The following is a 25,432-nucleotide window of genomic DNA, read 5'->3' as shown; positions in this document are numbered from 1 at the left end:
GACTTGATAAATAACTTCAACTTTAAAAAACAATTTCTCAGTGCTTATTTGATGCAAAACAAAATAAATATAAATTTTTCATCTTTGCACCATTCGTTTAGATTTCGTACATTCTAAAAGGCTTCTGAATAAATAATGTTGGGTTTTTACAGCTCAAACATGCTTATTATTAATATCATTAAGAAAAAAATTACGTTTCACATCATATCAGTTTCAGTAAATTTATGACCCAAAACAGATTGAATACAAAAAAAAAGACGGGTTGCACTCCGGGAGTGCCGGCAGAAGTGAAAACTTGATTATTAACGTTGTGCATTATTTTTTTAACCCAGTTTTTATGAAAATCGATTTTTAAAAAATCGATTTTTTTAATTAATCGAAACCCTTACAATTTTTTTTAACCCATTTTTTTATGAAAATCGATTTTTTAATAAATCGTTTTTTTTTTAATTAATCGAAACCCTTACAATTGATTAAAAATATCGACAATCGAAAAAAAACAATCGATTGTCCGATTAATCGATTTCGATGTTACAACACTACTCTCCAACCGTCTTACGGTTTTTCGATCAGCACGAGAATCTGACGCGAGTTTCACAGTTTTTAACCATCCTACAAAAGTGCTCAACGCCGCTAAAGAAGTTTTCACTTCAATAATTTCTATAAGGTGATGATGATGATGACACTTAAGTAGTCGTAAACGTGAACGTAGATTCGGATTTCCATCTCGTAGCGGCCTACGTCTTTACGAGCGTAGCGTCTACGCACCGTAGCGCCGCTACGCCGTAGCTCTACGCCGTAGCACTTATTTCAACTTTATTTGGCTTTATAATTTATTGGCTCGGAGCGTTGGCTTGAGTGGTATTTATTTTTATTGCGTTGGCTTTTGAGTGGTTTTGCGTTGTCCTAATCTCGACGAAATGAGATAGCCTTTTGCTACTTTTGTGTTTATTAAAATTTTAATTTACATATTAAAATACTGTCTTATTTTTATGCTTTTGTGTTTTGTTTGGTTTAAACATATTAAGCATTAAGCATCATTGGGAGAAAATGGTTCATCGTTCTTATTAAGCTACGTTCTACATGAGCTACTGATTGAATAGTTTAATACAGGAGTAAAATATACAAATTTTGAAATATTATGAATAACAGAGATAAGACTTATTTCCAACTAGTATAATTTAACCCTAAGCCGATATGCAAGTGGTCAAACGTACCAAAGCTCACGTACACCAATCTGTATGTTAAACTTCCCCTGTAGATCTAGCCCCCGGGGGATACGGGGTAGTTAGTGCTGTGACTTATGGCTTTAGTTGAAAACTATGACGCCATCTTGATTTTGTGACAAATGAAGAATGACATGTGTAACTTATCAAAGGAATGTTTACTCGCTGCTCCGACGTACGTTGTGCTGGGACACCTTTAATTAATCGTTTTAAGATTGCTCACGGTTTGAATTTGGCTAAAATTGGTACGATTTTTAGACCCAAATTAGTTAAATCGGTCAAGCAGTTCTCAAGTTATAGTTAGACATTGAAATTGCCTTTTAAACGCTGGTAACCCAAGTAATTTTTGTGTTGTTACGGGTGTCCTATGGAGTATGTGTAGCCGCTGTTTATCAAGTGATCCATTTGCTAGTTTTCTCTCTAGTTTAATAAAAAAAGCGATCCATTTTTATAATAAAAGATCATGATGACATTGTTTTACCGTAGTAATGACGCTAATGATTCTCCCACACAATGATGACGATATAATCATCGGCTGTATTCCGGTCACGTAGACCGGCGCGTCTGTTTGTGCTGTCGGCTATTTGTGCTCGGATCACGGGCGGCGCCGGGTGCGCCAGTGGGTTTATACATTTATGCAGGAGTTAATGTGTTTATCGATATACATTTAGGTTACCAGTTATTGTTTACTGAATAAAATTTCTGCTTACTGATATATGAAGAAGTTGTAGATTTACGATACTGTAATCTGTATATACCTTTATGTCAGTAAAAGGGTTGATGCTTAAGAGGGCGTCTAACCTCAAAAATCAAACATCGTCCTTCTCTCTTCACACTCACGCCCGTCTTTCATATGCCAGGTGAAAAAGAACGACGCGGAATCATCGCCAAGTTAGTTTTTTCTCAATAACTCGATAAATATACAACATTTTAAAAATCCGCTAGGTCGATCTCTCAATGATAGAATTTTATACAATGTGTTAAAATATTAACTTAGTTCAATGCACGGTTATGGCAATAAATGAAAAATTCGTGAAAATTAGATGCATCTTTGTGTTTTTTTTCTATCGAGAAAACTTTAAGATATCGTGTTTTTGCTCAGATCGAATTCTCGGAAATTATAATGTAGTATCTAATTTTAGAAAATGAAACAATTCGGGGCTTATTTTCAAGTATAAAAATTAATTATAAAATCCACGCTTTAGGGTTAGTCGCCCCCTTAAGCATTATACGGCTAATTTTAATTTATATATAACTTCCCTGATCCGGTTTTTTCGCCGTCGGTCGATTAACTCTCAACAATTATACGCGAATAACTCCCTCGGAAAGTTTTCCATTGTGCGATTGTACTTTTAGACTTTCGATGCCCCGACAAAGGGCCAAACTTTACCGAATAATCATTGTGTTCTATTCAGTACGACTGTTGTTTAGTTAATCATTATTATGGTCTTTCGAATTTATTAAATTCCAAGATATTCAACGATGTCGGGTTGTTTTGGCATAAACTCTTCTAATGATCTAAGTTTGTCTTATGTCCGTGGAAAACAAGCTTGACTTTCTATTCGTTATATAATTTATTGTAATGTTTATACCTGGCCTATTATATTCACCCGACTCGATGGGATGGTATGTATGTACGCGCTGCGCTGTCGCCATCTTGTATTGTTATGACGCACATCACGTCACCGTAACGCAGATGTATGTACAACTATTATTTTCCAACCATAAAGTTAATATACCTAGCGGAATAGAGCAACAATCTCGGGCTGTCAAACGTCACCGAAATTGGTTTCATCTGTGTGTAAAAATATGTGTACGTATACACTTACACAAGCATGATTGAACATGATTTCTATGAGATTATGTTGTCAACGCGCGGCACGTGCCGACTAGACGTCAAAAAAAGAGTGCTGCTGTCATGTATCACACGTCTCTTTTTACCACGCAGTGTTACTGATAGTGACATCTCGCTTGCTCAGGCCTTTGTTTCTCTATTCCGCTATGTATATTAACTTTATGTTTCCAACGCAACTCAACGCAACAACGAAACCACATGTCTTAGCTTTGTACTTGTTTGTACAAGGTGTAATAAAACTAAGTGATAATACTTTAGGGTGGGTATGTTTAGGGTATGTCCCTTATATGGAATTCACTGTGAAAGCATCAGCGCTGAAAGACCAAATTATTTTGTGATTTATATGGGCAAGCGCACCAGCGTCATGAATTTGTCCATACAAAAGTTATAAACGAAGTTACTCAATCAATATTGAGTAACTTCGTTTATAACTGCTATTTTAATAGTCAACTCCATACTGGGGACTCATACACATCCCAAAGTATTAATACTTAATTGTGTAACAGCTTGTATACAAGTGTATAAGCGTATATTGTGTATATTGTGTATAGCTCCTAAGACTGCGCCTCCTTTCTCATTGGCAGGCTCGGCACGCGTACAGGGCGCGTCAAACACACGTTTGTAGAGAGTAAGTGCCTCGAGACAGCCCTATTGTGCGAAGCATCTAAATATGTTTAATTAACTTGTCATATGTCACTTTTGACAGCCCTGTGCACAATTTTGTGAAGTTTAAATTATAATGAATCTTCATTCGTAACTCTGTTCAAAGTTAAAACCATGTAATATTTTAGTCTAGTTAAAAACACGTAATCTTTAGTCTAGACTAAAATATTACGTGTTTTTAACTTTGAACAGAGTTACGTATGAAGATTCATTATAATTTGAATATTTGATTTCATTTTAATAATTCCCATAGAAAACCAATGATAGTGAACAGACGGAAAGAAACTTTGCTAAAAATATCAAAATTAAGATTCTAAGGTTGGGTTGCACCAACTAACTTTAACTATAACTGTAACTTTAACTACAATGCAAAATGTCAAATCTTTGGTTAAAGTTAAAAATGGACGCCATCAATACGCCATATTTAACCATAACCATAGAGCTCGACAAGGTTTTAAATGCACGTGGCGAAAAAAGGAACGAAAGCTGTCATCATACAAATACGCCATTTTTGACAGTTCTCCTTTACCTGCAGCCACGTTCATTTATAACCTTGTTGGACCAGCTGTCGTCTGTCAATTTCTCCGGTCAAAGTTAAGGTTAAAGTTAAATTTAGCCTTAACTATAACCATGACTTTAACTTTAACCACGCATCTGGTGCAACCCAACCTAAAAGTTGTAAGTTAATAGTAGATAACAAAGAAGCAATAAGCTTCCATGATTAGTAAGGGTTTTCAAAGTCGTAATTTGAACTATTATAACACAGTCAAACATCTTTACTACCTCTACTATGTCTAATCTACTAGTTTTGAGGTAACATTGTTGCTTATTTTCGGAATAGATCTCTACAGTTCGGTCGTTCGGAATTTATGAGCTCGTAAACGTTGCGTACCCCTGACTACAATGTACATTTATTTAAATGTTATCGCGGATTTCAGTATTTGCATTTTATATTTTTAGGTTTAAATTGAGATTTTCATAAAGTAAACTATCACTTTAAGATGACAGTTTGTCTATATTTTAATTCTTTACTCAAAAAGCACTGAACAAATTTTGTTCAAAATTGATTTTGAAAAGGGAGCATGTCTACAAATGATATATAGTATATTACAGTTATGACAACTCTCATAAAATTGGATGAAGATAGTACAATCAGACTTCGCAGTCGTTTCCTCTAATTTACTACCATTCAGAACGGTGAATGTTTCTAACGAACTCGAACAATCTGTCAACGAATAGTTTGCGAATATTCGTGCTTAAGTTGACACGTAATTGGCGACTTGCGAATAAAAATTTACAACTCAATCTTGGATTTGATCAATTTGGCTTGATGAGATTTGACAGTTTATTACTTATATACAACTAGCGACCCGCTCCAGCTTCGCATCGGATATAAAATATATAGCCACTGAAAAAAATATTAAAATCAATTCAGCCGTTTTGACTTGTACCTATTCGTTATTACTACCCGTGGCCCGCATTGGTTACCGACGCAAAAGCTACTTCCCGCAATTTTTAAATCTATAATTTCTTCGAAAATATTCATTTAAATCATATGCTGTAAAAGGCCATATAGATCTACATTAAATCAACAACGTATTTAAGTTATTTAATTGGATAAGGATCAATGCTGTATTTATTAAAATTGCTTCCAAAATTAGCCATTATATTTTGTCGTAAAAAGAAAATGTAAAAAAAAAATATTGTGGGATATCCATAAGAGATAGACATATAACATCGCGGAGTTTTCTGTGGACCTTTTCAATGTGTACTTGGTACATTATTTTGATGAATCTCGTAGGGTTCAGCCTGCGTTTGCAATGTAAGCGGAAAAAAATGTAATTATTTACGACATCACATTAGAAACTCCAACAATAATAGTATTTCTTCACTATTTAATGAATGTTATTATACCTATAACCTTCCTCTTGAATCACTCTATCTATTAAAGAAAACCGCATCAAAATCCGTTGCGTAGTTTTAAAGATTAAAGGGAACAAAGGGAGATGAGGGAAAAAAGCGACTTTGTTTTATAATATTATGTATAGAAGGTACTGTCAGCACTGTAGTAAGAGCCAGCGATAGCCAGACTTTCGTCCATTTTATAAAAGCTGAAAGTTGGCCCGTATGGAGGTAAGAACCATCAACTGTGGAGTTTCAATCGCGGTTACTTTAGGAGATATTCAGTTTTAGAGGTCTATCAAATCTTTGACAAAATATTAAAGCTGATTTTAAAGAAAAAAACAGATAAAAGCACTCTAAGGGTCAATTCAGACCGCAACGCGACGAGGCGAGGCGAGGCGCGGACCGGCATAAATTTATATGGATTTGACATATTTTAATTGCGTGAGACGTCTTGTGAATCTGTCAAATCCATATAAATTTAGAAATGCATCTACCCGTCGCGTTGCGGTGTTTATGTTTAGCTAACTATTTTATAGCCTATATTTATTTATAACAAGTAATAAATATATACCTAAATAATTTTAATACCAACCTTTTTTGAGCAAAATTTTGCCCCGAAATTTAAAATGAGAAAATATTTTGATAAAGATATTTTAGAAAATAATTTTTGTACAAAATAATATTTCTCGATGAATAATAAATGGATCTATTGTGGGACGTAATTTAGATTGAGTCTGTCGTGATTTTTGTATTTCCATAAATGTCGCGCCATTTTCTGTTTTGATTATGTAAATTGCAATATTATGATTCAAATTTTTATTTAAATTGTGGTTATTGTTTCTATTTCTATAATAATTTTATAATATAATTTTACGTCTTTCATTATTCATATTTTGTGATTATAATTCGCGTCTATTACGGCCCACTATTTTGTGCCATGATCGACCGATGTCCAATGATTGACCATGATCGATTGTGCATATACTAATAGATCGTGATTAATCGTGGTTATCCATAACACCCTAACGTAAAGAGTGACCTTTAAAATGAGAAGAAAATTTGCAAGATTTTTAATTTAATTTCATATACGTGGGAGAACCATGCTTCGGCACGAATGGGCCGGCTCGACCGGAGAAATACTACGTTCTCACAGAAAACCGGCGTGAAACAGCGCTTGCGCTGTGTTTCGCCGAGTGAGTGAGTTTACCGGAGGCCCAATTCCCTTCCCTATCCTCCCCTATTCCCTTCCCTTCCCATCCCTACCATCCCCTATTACCCTTTTCCCTCTTAAAAGGCCGGCAACGCACCTGCAGCTCTTCTGATGCTGCGAGTGTCCATGGGCAAAGGAAGTTGCTTTCCATCAGGTGACCCGTTTGCTCGTTTGCCCCCTTTCTTCATTTAAAAACAAAAAAATTCACTTTATACGTGGGAGAGCCATGCTTTGGCACGAATGGGCCGGCTCGACCGGAGAAATACCACGTTCTCACAGAAAACCGGCGTGAAACAGTGCTTGCGCTGTTTTTCGCCGAGTGAGTGAGTTTACCGGAGGCCCAATCCCCTACCCTATTCCCTTCCCTACCCTCCCCTATTCCCTTCCCTACCCTCCCCTATTCCCTTCCCTACCCTCCCCTATTCCATTCCCTTCCTTACCCTCCCCTATTACCCTATTCCCTCTTAAAAGGCCGGCAACGCACTTGCAGCTCTTCTGATGCTGCGGGTGTCCATGGGCGACGGAAGTTGCTTTCCATCAGGTGACCAGTTTGCTCGTTTGCCCCCTTATTTCATGAAAAAAAAATAAACTTACAGTTGATTTGAAAACCCCATTTAATTTTCCATTCACACTTATATATTCCTTTACAAATACTCTCAAGGCTAGACATACTTCATACATTCATAGCCTCAAGTAGTTTTATTAAAAATAGTTCTGAATGCACACGTTGTTCAGTTGTAAATAGCGGGGGTTTCCGTGTAATGGGCCCACTAAAGAGCTGTGGGGGGAGCTCGGGACCCAGGACAGGGGGTGCTAGGACCCCCCCAAAGAGGGGGTCTTTAAACTGCAACACTTGTTTGGAATATTAAACCATACATTATGCGAAATGTCTTCTTAGACGCGTATTGTTAGTTGCGCTATTCTGTTACACTATAAGTAGTTTTATATTGTTATAACTTGTTTATTTGTGACTTGGGATTTTTAAACTCAAAATTCTTTTTAAATACATAGGCTGACATATGTGTCGCTCTGTCTGTCGTATTTGGTCTGTTTCTAAATCAGCATTTTACCCTGTTCAGGTTTATGCATTATGAAATGTACATTGGTTACAAAATATTACAATACACATTTCTATTTTCAGGCTAAAACACAGTTAATGTTGTTTATTCTTTATTGAAACCTAAATTCATGTTTCAATAAAGAAATGCCGCAGAGGCTTTTGTGTTCATAAAAGGCACAATAACTTTGAAAAAAACCATTGTATGTATTGTATTTATATTTAACTACATGCAGAGCTGTAGACTTTTTATAAAAAACTATCCTTTTTCCTCCCTTGAGACTTATAGTAACTCAACTGTCAATACAACATTTCATTCAAATCCGTTAAACGATTTTAGTGTAAAACATATTATTAGCGAACAATAGAAAATGGGATTACATTCAACTCAATCGTACAATATCATAGTAAATCAAAGTACATTGTGAAGGTATTTGAGTCTCATTGAAGATGGCTGAGCTGAGCCAATATCCGGCAGGAAGCTCCGGTACCACACTACTATAGAGCTATAAGGCCGTTCCAGAACTATAGTTTAGTCTTTAGTGTGAAATGACACTACATTTTGTGAGCGATGTAGAATGCTATAGGTGCATTTAAAATTGAGTATATTAACAATAAACAGGCTTTTTTTTTTATGAAATAAGGGGGCAAACGAGCAAACGGGTCACCTGATGGAAAGCAACTTCCGTCGCCCATGGACACTCGCAGCATCAGAAGAGCTGCAGGTGCGTTGCCGGCCTTTGAAGAGGGAATAGGGTAATAGGGGAGGGTAGGGATGGGAAGGGAAGGGAATAGGGGAGGGTAGGAAAGGGAATAGGGTAGGGGATTGGGCCTCCGGTAAACTCACTCACTCGGTTTTCTGTGAGAACGTGGTATTTCTCCGGTCGAGCCGGCCCATTCGTGCCGAAGCATGGCTCTCCCACGTATAAACTTTTTGTCTAAATATTAAATTAGATTAGTATACACTTATTCAAACTGAAAAAGCACGTATACAGGGTGTAACAAAACATAGTGTCTGCATGGGCTCCCTGGATAGAGGTCATAGCTGTGAAAGTAGCAGAGCTGAAAGACCAATTCTTTTTTCACTTTTGTATGGGAAAACTCGTGACGCTGCACTGGGGCGCTTGCCCATAATTATAAAAGTGAACAAAAAAATTGGTCTTTCAGCGCTGGTAGTTTCGCAGTGAACTCTCTATAAGGAACACGTACACATCCTAAAGTATTATCACTTAGTTTTGTTACACCCTATATTATATCTTAAACCTTTAAACGAGCAATTCTATATAATTGGAATCTCGGAATCGGCTTCAACGATTTTCATGAAATTTAGTATATAGGGGGTTTCGGGGGCGATAAATCGATCTAGCTAGGAATCATTTTTAGAAAATCTCGAAAAGCTCGAAAGACCAGGAGCAGGACAGTCTTTTCACATACAAAACATACAATTACCACACCAGTTTCGGTGACTGTGGCCGATTTCATTGAAATTAGTGGCTGGTTTCACTGTCCCAAAACTGTATATTTTCATAATGTGAACTAGTACACCGTACAGTGTACAACTTCACTAAATTAACGAAGGCATCTCGTCTAAAGGTCCGGGTAAACTAGGAGACATTTGGGTAAACTACATAAACAGCTATAAACACAGTTGGCAAGCAGTTTCAGGCGCAAATCCGGCCTCAAATGTGATTTATTTGTATGAAGGTAAACGATATTACCGCGCGGAACGTGTAAGCGGTACAGTCACAAAAGTAGTACTGGGTAAACAAAAAGGTGTATATTATGTTTGAGTGCGTACTGCGTATTTGTTATTAGAAACTTAAAGTTACAATATGGTTAAGCTAAGCTGACAGGTAATAAAAATATTTCGCGTACTTAGGTAGGCTAAGGCTTCGTACAGACTCATACCAACTTCAAAATATTACATAGTTTTGAGGCTACTTTTGAAGTGTCTAACTCACTTGTTAAGCTTTTAATGGTTTACTTTATAAATCATAATAAAGTCAAAATGTGTACGGTACTGTAAGAAACCGTACTTAAAACTACTCTGGTGTTCAGGATTTTTAGTGGCGTTTAGAATGGGATAATCCATCACAATTTACTTGGTTTTATTTATTTTGTTTGTACAAAAAAACTTACAGCTAAACAAATTTGAATAGTGACAAAGTTAAAAACAAAATAGCCATTTACAAGCTTTTACAGTTAAGTTACATTTTAGTAAGTATGATAAAAGAGGGTAATAGAAGCAAAAAGAAGTTAAAAATGATTAAGGAAATTTATTAGCATACTTAATCTTATATATAAAATTCTCGTGTAACAATGTTAGGCCGGGTACTCCTCTGAAACGGCTTAACTGATTTTAACCAAATTTTATATGCATATTCAGTGGGTCTGATCGGCTACTGGGTACTTTTTATATTGATAAGTGCATTTGTTAAATAAATAATAGTAAATTATTACAACTCGAGACTGACGCGTGACGGCGACCACTGTTTGTGCGACGGGATAGCGATGGACGTTGCCATAGTGACATACTTATTTAGTCACTTCAATAAAATAATACGGCCGAAATACTTTATATGGCAAAGAAACCTTTGCCGGGACAGCTAGTATTATTATAATAATTAAAAACCTATGGGGGGGTCACAGAACCGGTTTCGTACCAAGTGCATGAGTCAGTTATACGGAGGAAAAGAAATCATTATTTGCTTAATTAGTTCATAGCATTAAACAAAGTTATCTTCAAGTATTTGTCCCTTTAAACCGTTCGTGACTGATAATAATATGACATTGTTATTTACTCTGTGAAGTGTACGCGCCCTTATTGATTTATCCCGCCGCTCTCGACAAAAATGTAAGTGAATGTGAAATTGCCGAATGTGAGAGTTCACTGCGTACAGGAGATGCCTGGTACCTGTATCCATACTAATATTATCAATGCGAAAGTGTGTCTGTCTGTGTACAATGCGCATAGAAAGTTTCGTAAGTTTTCGGCAAAGATCGTATTTCCCGAGGGTCGGAAGATGTCGCTGCAAGCGCTGTTTTAAACTTAACTTTAAGAAAAACAGCGCTTTGCAGCGACGTAGAGGCGACTGACGTTGCTTGGACGTTACCATGGTAACGCCGCGATGGCTTCTCGGTGAGAGCACTTATTGACAGACCGGCGACAGCGGGCAGCCACCGGCTATATGATATTTACTTATATTTCCTATGAACAAGGTGCAAAATGCAAGTGCATTGTTTGGGGCTCTTACGTTTCATAGATTCGGGTGTTTTCGTGATTACGACAATTAGCGAAGATTTCCATGCGCATTATTAATTTCGGAGTACTGTACCTATCTGTCTGTCTGTCTATTACCTCTTCATGCCCTAATCACTGAACCGATTTTGCTGAAATTTGGTAGGGAGATGCTTTGAGTCCCGGGACATGACAATGGATAATTTTATGCCGACTAAATGTACGGTTCCACGCGATAAACATTTTTGGTGTTACTACTACTAGCTAGTGTTATACATGACTATACAGTGTATAATATACAGTATACACTGCACTGTTACAGGTCATTAAACTCACAGCTCTAGTCAGTGACATTTAATTATCACTATAGGGTCAGTTCACATTACAACAAATGCGTTAAATAACTACATAGGGTCAATAAATATGCCGAGAATGTATTTAATATATTATATGACAATATATTAAAACATTTTTTCGTGTCAGTCAATTAATGAAAACCTAACAATATAGATATTATTAACTATATCAAAATAACTAGACGTCGCCCGCAACTCCGTTGCGTCAAAATTCGTTTATGGCGCGAGAACCGTACAATTTTCCGGATAAAAAGGATCCTATGTCCTTTTCTGGGACTCAAGTTATCTACTGACAGACACACTTTTATTTCTATTAATTAGGCTCCGACTAATAAGAAAATTAAATTCATTGTCAATTTAAATTTTGTTATAACAAAGCTTTACTTGGAACAGACTTTGGATCTTTAATAAATTAGTTTAATTTAAATATAATTCAAGCTTATGAACCTGCAATTTATTACGAAATGTAATATAAATCTTTTCGCATAATCTAGTTAAATATTTGTGATGGCGCAAAACGCAGGTTTAACTTTTTTAGTGCTGCAGATGACGTGGGCAGCAATAAATGCCTATTTTTTATTCATCAGAGCAAGCGAAGCGACCCCTAGTATATCCCACAACCTGTACATTTTGCGCTACACTTTACCGAAAAACTATCACGCCTATTGATTTGTGCTTTAACATAGTAATTTATATTTATATGTAGATGTCTAATCATCGGTCAGTCAAGGTTCGGTTACTATTAAAATATAAAAAAAAACTGCCTTAAAGATTATTACCACGCAGAGAATCGACGCGAGCCCTCACAGAGCTCGGCTTATAGCTAGTATATTTACCACAGCAGCTTATTCAAAGCTTCATACATACAATCCATACCTTTTTCAAAAATTAAATAATGTTATAATATAAAAATGTAAGTTTTATTACAACTACTTATTATTAATATAATACTTGTTTAGCTATAATACCGTGAATTCAGTATACGTTTGAGGGATTACAGTTCCCGGTATGCTCAATTAGCTCCTACGCTCTTGGTTCCTGGAAGTACATAATTTGTAGCGCTACGGCGTAGGCGCTCTACGCCGTAGACCCTCTACGCCGTAGCCCCTCTACGCCGTAGCAAATTACGTAGCAGCTTAGCGTAGACAGCGAGTAAAAAATTACTTTGAAGTCTTATACTGTGAATTTAATAGCTAACGGCTGCATTAAAGACTACATAGCCTGACATAGCTTTCATTTAATGAGAATTTTGACATAATCTGTCAAAGTGTTTGTGAAATTAATAAAAGTAATGTCACTAAATGCGGCCTTTTATAGTGTTTACTTGTAATAAGTTTTCATTAATTTAGTTCTTACGACCAAGCTTAGAGATATTTTTTCATGACACCTTTTACTTGCCATTTTAATAATTCCAATAGATTTTTTACATTTTGAATTTTTGTAATTGAGGACATGTAAAAAGATTTTCTTTTATCATGTGTCTCTTACTGCATCTCTATTTATCTATTTATCTCTTTTCCCCTTCCTTTATAAGACCCCTTCTTCGTCTGTCATACAAACAACAATAATTTAACAATTGACAAAAACAACTGCTGCCGGAGAAAGTTTCTGTAATCACCTATTACGTATACAACATTAGTTATTATTGTTTATTTTATTATTATTGTTATTTGTCTGCAGAGTTTGTATTGTTAATTTCTCTTATGTAGTAATATAAGTGAAATAAATCTTCTACTAGAGAAGAAAAGAAACTTATTTTCTTACTAGATGACGCCCGCAACTCCGTTACGCCAAAACTCGTTTATCACGCGGGAACCGTACATTTTTCCGGGATGAAAAGTACCCTATGTCCTTTCCCAGGACTCAAAGTATCTCCACGCCAAATTTTATTTAAATCGGTTCAGCGGTTTGGGCGTGAAGAGGTAACAGACAGACAGACAGACGGACAGACAGACACACTTTCGCATTTATAATATTATATTAGTATATATTAGTATGGATAAATCTTTTGTTGGTTCAGAAACGTATTATATTCGTATAACAGACAAAATACAAACCGACGTTTGCATATTCCTGTTCAACTATTTATGTTTTATAATCTCAATTTATAATTATACTCGGTGACCCGGCAAATGTTGTTTTGCCATATAAATTATTTCTAGTATCAATATAATAAGTAGATAAACAATTATTCTCAGGCCTAACGAATGTGCATACAAAATTTCATTAAAATCGGTTGAGCCGTTTTGGAGGAGTTCGCGCACAACACTGTGATACGAGAATTTTATATACTAGATTAGTTAAAACGGTGTTAACAATTTTACGGTGACTTATTATACTACTGTGGATATTTTACACTTAAAGTAGGTCCTGTGCTTAAAATATACACAGTAATTTATAACCAAAGCCTATACTTCCATCGCCCATCTCATTAAAATCTATCCAGTTATTTCTTTGCCATTATTTCGAGCTTTGAAAATTCACAAAACATTTTAAGCCCCATATAAGTGAATGCAGATCTAACTAGCCCTATAATAAGGGAGGGCAGAGGTCTGCGGCACATCAAAGCCATCCCTCTCATTAAATGGACATTTGCTGTCTCTTTTATACTTTTTGAAATGCTATTAATTATTGTGACAGTTAGTTACTGAGGACTTTGAATGGGTTTTGATTTGAAAAAGGTTGAATTGGTATTTGTGTGCGTACTTTCTAAAGGTACCCTTCAATTTACTTGTTGGAATATTTTAAATCCAATGGGATTTTTTATGCTGGAAAATTTTTTTCGTTGATTTCTGGTAGACAAGTAAACGGTATGTTAGACTTGTAGGAACATAGAGGAAAAAGGTGTACACAGTGTCACAAAACTAAATGATAATACTTTAGTGGTATCTTTTGTAACACCATGTAAAGTTTCTTAAAAAAAAGTTTAACAAAATGGTGTCACAAAACTAAATGATAATAATTAGTGGTATCTTTTGTCATGTCAAGTTTCTTAAAAAGAAGTTTATGACATACCATATTATTATGGTATTAGTTTTATTGCAAGCTAAAGCAGCCCATACACGCAAGGGTGTACCTGACAGGTTTGCCTGAAGGTCAGCTGTACAGGCAAACCGTAGTGTGTATGTTACATAACACTGTGCAGGTTTTGCCTCAACTTTGCCTGACAGGCAAACCTGTCGGGTACACCCTTGCGTTTATGACCTGCTTGGCAACTCAATGTTTGTATGTTTGTCACTAACTGTATGTCTGTTTGTTCCAGACGAGCACACCTCCGGAGCTGTCTGGAGAAGCTGAAGGACATGGTCCCCCTGGGTCCGGAGGCCTCGCGCCACACCACCCTCGGCCTTCTTACCAAAGCCAAACGGTTTATAAAGGTACGTGATGTGGGGCCGCAGCGGAGGGGGCCGCTTTTATGACGTTTTTAAGGGCGTGGAGTGCTTGGAGCATGCGGCTGGAGTTAATGTGCGCGTGACTTTAAGGCTGATTTACAACGAGACGTGTGACGGATACTGTTAAATAAAAAGTAGTACAAATCATTCTGCATAGTGCATAGAACTTGAGTAAAATAAGAAAATTATCATTAAAGTAAGTCTTTGAAGCATCCATGAACTTTTAACACCTCCATCATGGGTATCGCAGACACAATAGATTTTCAATTGTTATGCGGCAGCCGAGTGCCGCTTGGGGATTGATGGTTTAAATATTGAGGTGTTACGGCTTGAGCGATAAAATTCATAGCTTATTCGGTAAGCCGGTGACTTTTTATGAGTTAAAAATTGATCCCTTGATTTAATTGATAGAAAATTCCTCGCAAAATTCCGCCAGCTAGTCGCATAAACCCGGTCAACTTTTTGCACGAGGTCTAACCTAACTTTTCATCCGAACTAAATCTAGCCTAACTTTTCATTCCAAGCTAGGTTTACTCCAACTTTTCATTCAGGCTAGATCCCCAAATATATCCAAATGAGAATTCGTCAACAGCCTAATAGTTGAGAGTTATAAACAAAGCAATGCAAAGGGTTGGCGCGTTTCCGCCCGCCGCCGCTTCCGGTTTCCGCCCCCCGACCTCCAACATCCCCCGACACCTCCAACACCCCCTGACACCTTGTAGGGTTGCCACACGTCAGTAAAAGATGAGAATTTTGATGCGTGATGATTAAAGACTCTCGTTTGAACTCTTCTTGGTCTTTTTAAAGATGTTTTAATTTATTTTGTTTTGTTAAATGTTTCCGAATACTACTTTGATGACCTTCCTCGGATTCTAATTACTGTGCCAACTGTGTAAAGTGTAAACTAAACAAGTAGTTCGAAGGATTTGCGAGTTCATACAAACTCTTCAGCACCTATAGATTTTACCAGATTGTTGTTGGTTAATCATTTATTTAGTATTAGTTTATTGCTCGGCAACCATACATTTTGCCACAGTCAAAACAATATGTTTTTTTTTCCTTAATATGCCGCTATATTCTGTCCTACTTTTCGTCTGAATGTGGTAACCCTACGGGAAGGACGGCTCATACAATTCCGCGGTGACGTAATATCAATGATTCTTTGTCGGAGGTTTCGGAGGCGGCTTCTTCACAAAAACTGTACACTTTTTTCAACACGTTTTCTTTGCCAGCATATTTTTCGTCGAAATGTTGGGTCATATTTGTTACGAGTTTTTGTTGGAATTTCTGATTGTGTTACTATAATATTTCGTCTAGGAAATTTTTCGAAAATATTATTATGGATAATAAATTTATAATTGATTCAGTTATGTTATATTATTTTTCTTTGTTTAATTAATAGAACTAGAGCTGTCTCCTAACACAAGCTTATACGTAATAAAAATAGACCCTTCTCACTTGTAAACCAAAAGTGAAAAACTGAATAAAGATTTTTCATTTTCTTATCGTCATTCGCTACAGTAATTAATTAGGTAGTAATTGAAAGCGTCACGAATACGTAGCTGTCCCTGCTACATTCTAACCCGGTCGTAAGAGCAACTCGAACAACAAGAAGTTGAAGGACGATACATATTTCACTAACAACTTACACACAATTGGCGCCACATATCAGGAGATTAGGGCTAGACGATTAGCTATTTAGTAATTTATCTACTAATATTATAAAACTGAAGAACCCGAACTATTGAATTTTGGCATAAATGTAGTACTACGAGGAAGGACATAGGCTTTTTGCGGGTAACTGCAGGGTTCTCACTGAAATCACATACAAAAAACTAGGAACGTCTACTATTCAACATATAACTACTTAGGTTGGGTTGCACCAGAGGCGTGGTTAAAGTTATGGTCAAAACTATGGTTATAGTTAAGGCTAATTTAACTTTCAGCTTAACTTTGACCACAGAATTTGACAGAAGACGTTGCTGGTCCGACAAGGCTTTATAAGAACGTGGGCGGGGGCGCTGCTGGTAAAGGAGAACTGTATAAAATGGCGTTTTTGTATGATGAGAGCGTCAGTTCCTTTTTTCGCCACGTGCATTTAAATCCTTCTCGAGCTCGATGGTTATGGTTAAATATGGCGTCTTGATGGCGTCCATTTTTAACTTTTACCAAAGATTTGACATTTTGCATTGTAGTCAAAGTTAAAGCTATATTTAAAGTTACTAAGTAAGTTGGTGCAACCCATCCTTATAGTTACACTAAATGTCCCGCGCGGCTTCGCCCGCGTAAATTAGGAATTTTACGGAAACCGTACATTTTCCCATAAAAAATAGCTCTTATGTCCCTACTCCCTTCACTTGGTCTACTCTATATCTGTGCCAAATATTGCCATACTCGTAAAAATTGCTCCAGTAGTTCGTAATTTCTAATATTTCCCACGTTTTTCCCACATTTTCCTGAGTTTCTTCGGTCGCATTAGTCTTAGCGTGATAATATATAGCCTTCTACCTACTCGATAAATTAGCAATCTAACACTGAAATAAGTTTTTTAAATCGGACCAGTAGTTCCTGAGATAAGTGCGTTCAAGCAAACATACTCTTCAGGTTTATAATATTAAGTATATATTTTTTTCAATTATCGCTTGACAAACTCGAGTCTCGATCTAAAAGACTATGAAAAGTACCAATGACAGGGTCATTATAGGCTCATAAGTCATAACGATGGGAAGATGTATGGTATAATAATATGGTAGTGATGATGATGATGATGATGATGATGAATGTAATTTGCATAGTACCATATGCTTTCCGTTCTTAAAACAACGCCGAAACTCCCAAACTTGTATCTATAAAGAATCAGGAGTTTTCTCAGCACCTTCCGAACCACGGTATACCAGGTATACCTCGGTGCAAAATCTTACTTGTTCGTATGTGTAGAATACTTCTCACGAAACCGAAGTCACCACATGTTTCCCTATAAATTTTGAGGAGTTCCCTCGATTACTTATGCATCCTTCATCAGATCACCACTTTTGTGCATATAATACCAAATTGGGATGATACCATATATATCAAAAGAATTTTTTTTAAAATCGGTTAACAAACGGCGGAGTAATCGTTGAACATAAGAAAACGAACATAACACCTCCCCCATTTTGAAAGTCGGTTGTTTTTTGTTTAAATTGTAGCCTATGTGTTATTCTGGTGTATAAGCTATATTATTGTAAAGTTTCATTAAAATCCGTTCAGTAGTTTTTGCGTGAAAGAGTAACAAACATCCATACACATGGCTCTCCCACGTATTAATACGTGGGAGAGCCATGCTTCGGCACGAATGGGCCGGCTCGACCGGAGAAATACCACGTTCTCACAGAAAACCGGCATGAAACAGTGCTTGCGCTGTGTTTCGCAGAGTGAGTGAGTTTACCGGAGGCCCAATTCCCTTCCCTATCATCCCCAATTCCCTTCCCTTCCCATCCCTACCCTCCCCTATTACCGGCCGGCATATAAAAGGCCGGCAACGCACCTGCAGCTCTTCTGATGCTGCGAGTGTCCATGGGCGACGAATGTTGCTTTCCATCAGGTGACCCGTTTGCTCGTTTGCCCCCTTATTTCATAAAAAAAAAATACATCCACACATCCACACATCCATACATCCAAACAAACTTTCGCCTTTATAATATTAGTAGGATTAGTAGGATTAAAATAGGGCTATTTTTATTACACTTAGCGCAACACACAACCGCGTTTTCTTGCAATAATATACAAACAAGCTTATACGCATACAAAATCAAAAGTTTTATACTTTTGATTTTGTATACGTATCCACAGAATCTTAACTTGAACTCAAATAAGACTTAGTGGATTTGAACTTATGTGTTATGATTTATGTTTATGTCCCATATTGAGTTACTCAATAGTGAGCTAATTACTGTAACGTTTACCCTCTTACTACGTTACTAACATCTTAAGACATTAAGACAACTCGATCTCAAGTCGTCGGAGTGACTCGTGGTTTCTATCATTACATTACGAAGTTTGAGCGTGAATTAATAGATGTTTAGGCGGCCATGTTCGAGATAACCTATTAATTTAAAAGCCTTTGAGTTATCTGAGGTGAAGTTTGACTAACGCTAACTTTGACATTTGAGTGTTTATAATTGAAATGGATTGGTGATTCTATATTATATTAAATACTAGATGAGGCCCGAAACTGTGTCACCGTGGCAACATCCATCGCTATCCCGTCGCACAAACAATGGTCACCGTCAGTCTCGAGTTGTAATAATTTACTATTTATTCAACAAATGCACTTATCAATATAAAAAGTACCCAGTAGCCGATTCTCAGACCAACTGCATATGCATATAAAATTTGGTAAAAATCGGTAAAGCCGTATCGGAGGAGTACGGTAACTAACATTGTGACACGAGAATTTTATATATAAGAAGATAAAAATTTAACATTACATTACGTGTTACATACGTACTCATGCTACATTCCCACTTTATTTCTCGTATAAATTCGTTAAAAACGTATCGCCGGTGTCCGCAGTGGCGTATATATCTTAGTTCCACGTAATTTATGGCCCCCGCCCCCCGGCCCGCCGGCCCGCCGCGACCCCCGGCCCGCCGCCAAGGGCCGGCTTATAATTATTTTCGACCTGCATTTTAGCCGGGGAAAAACTTTCGCTATAACTCTTTAAAAATGTGACCGTATTTCACCGTTAACTCTCATCAGCTACTTCTGGCTAATTTAAGAAAATACACTTGAAGATGTTTTGGTAGTATTATATATTAACTAACTTGAGTAATGTTATTTATGGTACCTACCTTTATTGCGGATGTAGAAAATGTTTTAAAGAAGGCTTTTTTTTGTACATCCGAAATGTAGTGTCCTCTAGTAGTTAACTGTTCTAAATATTATGAATGCTTAAATTACAATTTTTAAAATCTGTATCTGTCTAACATTGTTTGAAATGTGTTCATAATAGAAATCGCCATTTTATCATCTCCTATTCACAACAATCTCACTTAGATTATACATATAGCTCATTCTATTGTTGATAAGGCCTCGTATCATAATATAAAGTTCATATAGAATCTCCAAAGTCATATAACTCTAAAGACTATCCAACACCTACAATACATTAAAAACTTTACCAATATCGTGGACGGTGCGGCCAGCGGTGGGCGCCGGCCGGGTAATTACGCCCCTGATATTTATGGCGGGGCCCACCGAGGCGGTCATCGAGCCCCTGATTAATGCCCACTACACCTACTCGGTAGACGGAGACTGGGTATAAAGTATATAAAAAGACATTTCTTGGTGAAGAATAAGAAAAAATAGTAACGTGGTATGTTACAACGCTATAGACAAGAAGAAAGTAACCGCGATCTCGTAAACCCGTATTACGGAAACCGTACATTTTTAAGCGATAGGAAGTAGGTTATATCCTTTAGCTTGGTAGTAGGTATATCTGTGCCAAATTTTATTAATGTCGGTTAGATCGGAGTATTTCTTTCAAATAAACAAAATAACACTTCGTGTGACATGTCCTGCGGATAATTAAAAAATCTTAATACAAGAAAATACGTAATTAAAATTATTTATACTTCGAAGAGTATATTATGTCTAAAATGTAACAACGGCGCCAAACATAATATTGTGTATTATGAGTATAGGTCATAAAGTTAATATACCTAGCGCAATAGAGCAACAATCTCGAGCTGTCAAACGAAACCGAAATTGGTTTCATCTGTGTGTAAAAATATGTGTACGTATACACTTACACAAGGATGATTGAACACGATTTCTATGAGATTAAATTGTCAACGTGCGGCACGTGCCGACTGCACGTCAAAAAAAGAGTGCTGCTGTCATGTATCACACGTCTCTTTTTACCACGCAGTGTTACTGATAGTGACATCTCTCTTGCACAGGCCTTTGTTTCTCTATTCCGCTAGGTATATTAACTTTATGGTATAGGTATCTGTATCATTGTTAGCTTAGAATCGACGCCCAAGGGGTAACGCAGACTGCAACGCGACGCGACGCGTAGATGCATTTCTAAAAGAGTTCGAACCTTTTTGTATGGAGCGTGGCATACCTAAAGTTATTTTCGTGTACACCTATGAAACATACGTCGATCGACAGAGAAAATAATTACAAACAACAAATATTCTCTGACAAAATGTCGTAAATGATATACTTATTTTGAAATATTTCAGATTGTATAATATCTAAATTGTTATTTATTTTGCATTTTCAAACTGAAATAACTCATAAAATAACTCAGAAAGCATATTATTTACTACATTTTGTCAAAGAGTATTATTGTTTGTAAACATCTTCTCTATCGATTGGCGTACGTTTCATAGGTGTACACCAAAAATCAAAATACGACATTTTATATGTACTTGTAAGTTTAGGCATGCCAATAGGGTTCATTGTTCTTTGTGTGGGTTTTAAAGATTTGCAAGACGTCTCACGCAATTGAAGTCTGTTAAATCTATACAAGAAGAATTTAGAAATACATCTACGCGTCGCGTTGCGATTTGAATTGACCCTAACAAGAAACATCTACGGCTTTTCAGTAAAGAAAACTCCCAACATTTTAATATTTTTTTCATCGCTTCCCAAAAGTTTTGTCCATAACACGTGATGTGTATCTGTATGCGGGCGACGCGCGCGCCATCTGCCCATGAATTATTTACCGAATGTCCCGCCACTGGATTTGATATAGCGGTCAATAGCTGCCGTGGAATAAGTGATTGTGACTTGGACGTTAGCGGGCCCCTAGACGATCAATTTTATTGTGCAATATTATTGACCGTCTAGGTTTAATATTGAACGTTCAATTTTAAACCTAGACGGTCTTTATTCAATCTTATTGTCAAATAAATTGTTCAATAATATTGTTAAATAATATTGCACAATATTTATCGTCTAGGTTGTATTCGGTGTAAAAAATATGGGAATCGTGAAATGATCTTATACTTTTAATTTGACTAAAGACGCCCAATGGTCAAAGTTCGACCTCAAATAAAAAATCTATATATATAAAACTCAAAGGTGACTGACTGACTGATTGACATAGTGATCAACGCACAGCCCAAACCACTGGACAGATCGGGCTGAAATTTGGCATCCAGGTAGATATTATGACGTAGGCGTCCGCTAAGAAAGGATTTTGATAAATACCAACCCCAAGGGGTTCAAATAGGGGATAAAAGTTTGTATATAATAATACTTCTTACGCGAGCGAAGCCGCGGGCAAAAGCTCGTTAAATTATAAGTTTCAAACTTTTGATATTCTATTGTCAAAATATTGACTTTATTATTTTTTTGACTTAATTCCTGCGACAGTCTCAGATTAATAAGGTCAAATGATAACAGACTGGCCGTGTAATAATTGTCTAACAGTATTTAAGATTCAATAAAAAAACTAAGACAATTACTCATTTTCCCCTTATAATTTGAACAAACCTTGTAACTTATCTACTTAATCATCTGGCTAATGTATCTCGCTACACATAAAATCCACAGTTTTTTATTTCAAATTATTTTTCGGGCTTTAGAGCCTCCATTTATGCAAAAAACGGCAATTTTTTACTGCTACTTACTTTGTTCTTCTACTCACGTCTTCAAATGTTTGTGTATAACATGGACGGACAAAAAACAACAAAATCGGATCATTCCAGTTTATGGTGTCGTATTTTAATGTTAATGGCGGACAGACAATTTGTTTTGGTGTAATATTTCCTATACAGATTTATTGATGTTTATTTTATTGCATTTTTCTGAAAGGGAAAGAAAAATCGGGAAGTCTGAAATGCTTTGCTTTCATAGGAAAGAGCAAAATATAATGTATAAGATTTCGAAAAACCATCGGATGATTAAGAGATAAAAATAAATACCCTAATATTTGGTTATTTTTTATTGTTTTCAAAACAATAATATAGGTTTACTAGCTGTCCCGGCAAACGTTTCTTTGTCATATAAAGTATTTCGCCCGTATTATTTTATTGAAGTGACTAAATAAGTATGTCACTATGGCAACGTCCATCGCTATCCCGTCGCACAAACAATGGTCGCCGTCAGTCTCGAGTTGTAATAATTTACTATTATTTATTCAACAAATGCACTTATTACCAATATAAAAAGTACCCAGTAGCCGATTCTGAGACCCACTGAATATGCATATAAAATTTGGTTAAAATCAGTAAAGCCGTTTCGGAGGAGTACGCGGCCTAACATTGTGACACGAGAATTTTATTGTAGAATATCTATTTTTGAAGTTTAATCAATGCGCAGAAATAAAAAATATAGTTTATTAATATTTTCTAAAGATTATTCTTATTGTCGTAAATGATGCGATTAAATCGTAAGCTTTTTTGAAAAAAAAAAATTAAATTATGCACCTTAAACCTCCATTATTTTATCATCATTATTATATCTCAAACGGAAGAACAATAAAGCTATTTCCGGCAGCCGATCGAAACGATTATATCGATATCGAATCGATACGATCGATTACTCGTTAGTATAGGTGGGCCGTTAGTCACGGTCCGACGTCTTTACGACGTGTCCGAAGATATCTGTCGGTAGGCTATATTTATGATGTCGATAGGCTATTTATGATCGGCAGATAGGCTATACTCGCATTATGTGAACCGTGAAACTGTTTTATGTGAACCACTCGATATTAATAGCTTTTGGATCATTAATTTAATGTTTGTTTTAGTTGTTTCAATGGGGCTGAGATAGTGGGATAGTGCACTTAAATTGAGAATGTACTATCGTAGAATTTGATTCGTAGGCGATGGCCGACCTACGTTATTTTATCGTGTTATGTCAAATGAATATCTTTATAAAGCGTTAATTTCTCACTTTTTCACATAAGAAATCCTGACACAGTATTAGAGATTTGGATCGGTTTTTTTCTGAACATTTTAGTTATTACGAGCTTTTGCCCGCGGCTTCGCTCGCGTTAAGAAGTATTATTATATACAAATTTTCATCCCCTATTTGAACCCCTCGGGGTTGGAATTTATCAAAATCCTTTCTTAGCGGATGCCTACGTCATAACGTCTACCTGCATGCCAAATTTCAGCCCGATCCGTCCAGTGGTTTGGGCTGTGCGTTGATAGATCACTATGTCAATCAGTCGGTCAGTTACCTTTGAGTCACAATAGACATAACTACCAGTATTTCGTCTGCAAAGAAACGGACAGGTTTCAATATCTGTCAAATTCGTCGGGTTTCACTAGGATTATGAACGGAATGTGCCTCGCGCTGGCTGATATAATTTATTTTTAAATATTTAAAACAAAGATTTCAAAATTGGATTCTGACAATTTCAATCGCATGTGCCAAAACACAAACAACAATACGACCAAAGAGGAACACGTCCAGCGAATATGTCATATTTTTAAATTCGTAGGTAACAAGTTAACAACCCTAGCGACGATTTTCGTCATAATACGTCAAATTGAAAAATTTCAACATCAGTTCTAAGTCGACATACTCTATAATTCTGTCTACTCTGACCTTAGTATCACGATGCAACGTATCAATGTAAAGCGATTTTAACTTTACTGTATAGTTACTGTACATAATATTTGCATTGTAATTTGTTGTATTATAGCTCACAGTATAATTTCAATATACAACCGACCGAAACGCGCACAAAAATACATGTCAAGTTAATTACAAAGCAGCGGTTCTCAAAGTTGGTTTTAATTGCGAGCGATACTATATTGGTAAAGGGAAATTTAGACAATAACCCGCCTCGGGCCGTAATGGAGGGAGGGGGGTTGTGGAGGGGTATAATAAACGATAAGGAACGCTATTTATATTTTAGACTTGACAATGGAGTTCGCACCTTTTAATGTTGGGAATGTGTGACTTGGGTTTGTGTTGGTGACGTGGATAAATAAGGGTCGCGATACGTTATTCGGATTGCCTTGTCAATATCGGGTTTCTTGTGGTTTTTTCTTAAATAAAATAAGGGGAAAACGAGCAAATGGGGCACCATTATGGTAAGCAATTACCGTCGCCCATGGACACTCGCAACATAAGAAGCAGGTGCGTTGCCGGCCTTTCAAGAGGGGATACGCTCTCTTCTTGAAGGTGTGCAGGTTCGGAAATACTGCTGGTGACAGTTCGTTTCAGAGTTTTACATGTATTTTAACCAAGTCAATTTTATCGTGTCTCAAAATTAAAATTAAGTTATGGTTAAGTGATCATTGAATCTGGCTGCGAATCATAAATGCGGCTGTTAAGCTTAGGCCAAACCTACGCGACCAAAGTGACTGCGAAGCGATAGCGTCTACCGCGCGGCGGACGCTGCCCATGTAATCTTATGGCGCCGTGCACATCTACGCGACCGCACAGCGAGATGTTCGCGTCGGCAAAGCGAAACATGCGCGTCAAGTTGTCAGACGCGTGTTTTGAAGTGTACATAACTAGACTTCTTTTTTAAAACCTTTTTATATTATTTTTTGTACAACTCTTTAGTTTATGATT

General features: G+C 36.7%; 1 protein-coding gene across 2 annotated transcripts in view; it reads left to right on the top strand.

The window, feature by feature from the left end:
- Positions 1–25,432, top strand: part of LOC121733996 (max dimerization protein 1-like) — a 315,406-nt gene that overhangs the window by 258,680 nt on the left and 31,294 nt on the right. For both annotated transcript variants that reach the window (XM_042124409.1, XM_042124408.1), the window contains exon 4: positions 14,773–14,887. In XM_042124409.1, the coding sequence (XP_041980343.1) occupies positions 14,773–14,887 (115 nt within the window). The remainder of the gene's footprint in view (positions 1–14,772; positions 14,888–25,432) is intronic.

This window comes from Aricia agestis, chromosome 14, assembly GCF_905147365.1.
Source record: "Aricia agestis chromosome 14, ilAriAges1.1, whole genome shotgun sequence".
In the NCBI taxonomy this organism is placed as follows: domain Eukaryota; kingdom Metazoa; phylum Arthropoda; class Insecta; order Lepidoptera; family Lycaenidae; genus Aricia; species Aricia agestis.
This window is presented reverse-complemented; position numbering and strand designations above follow the sequence as displayed.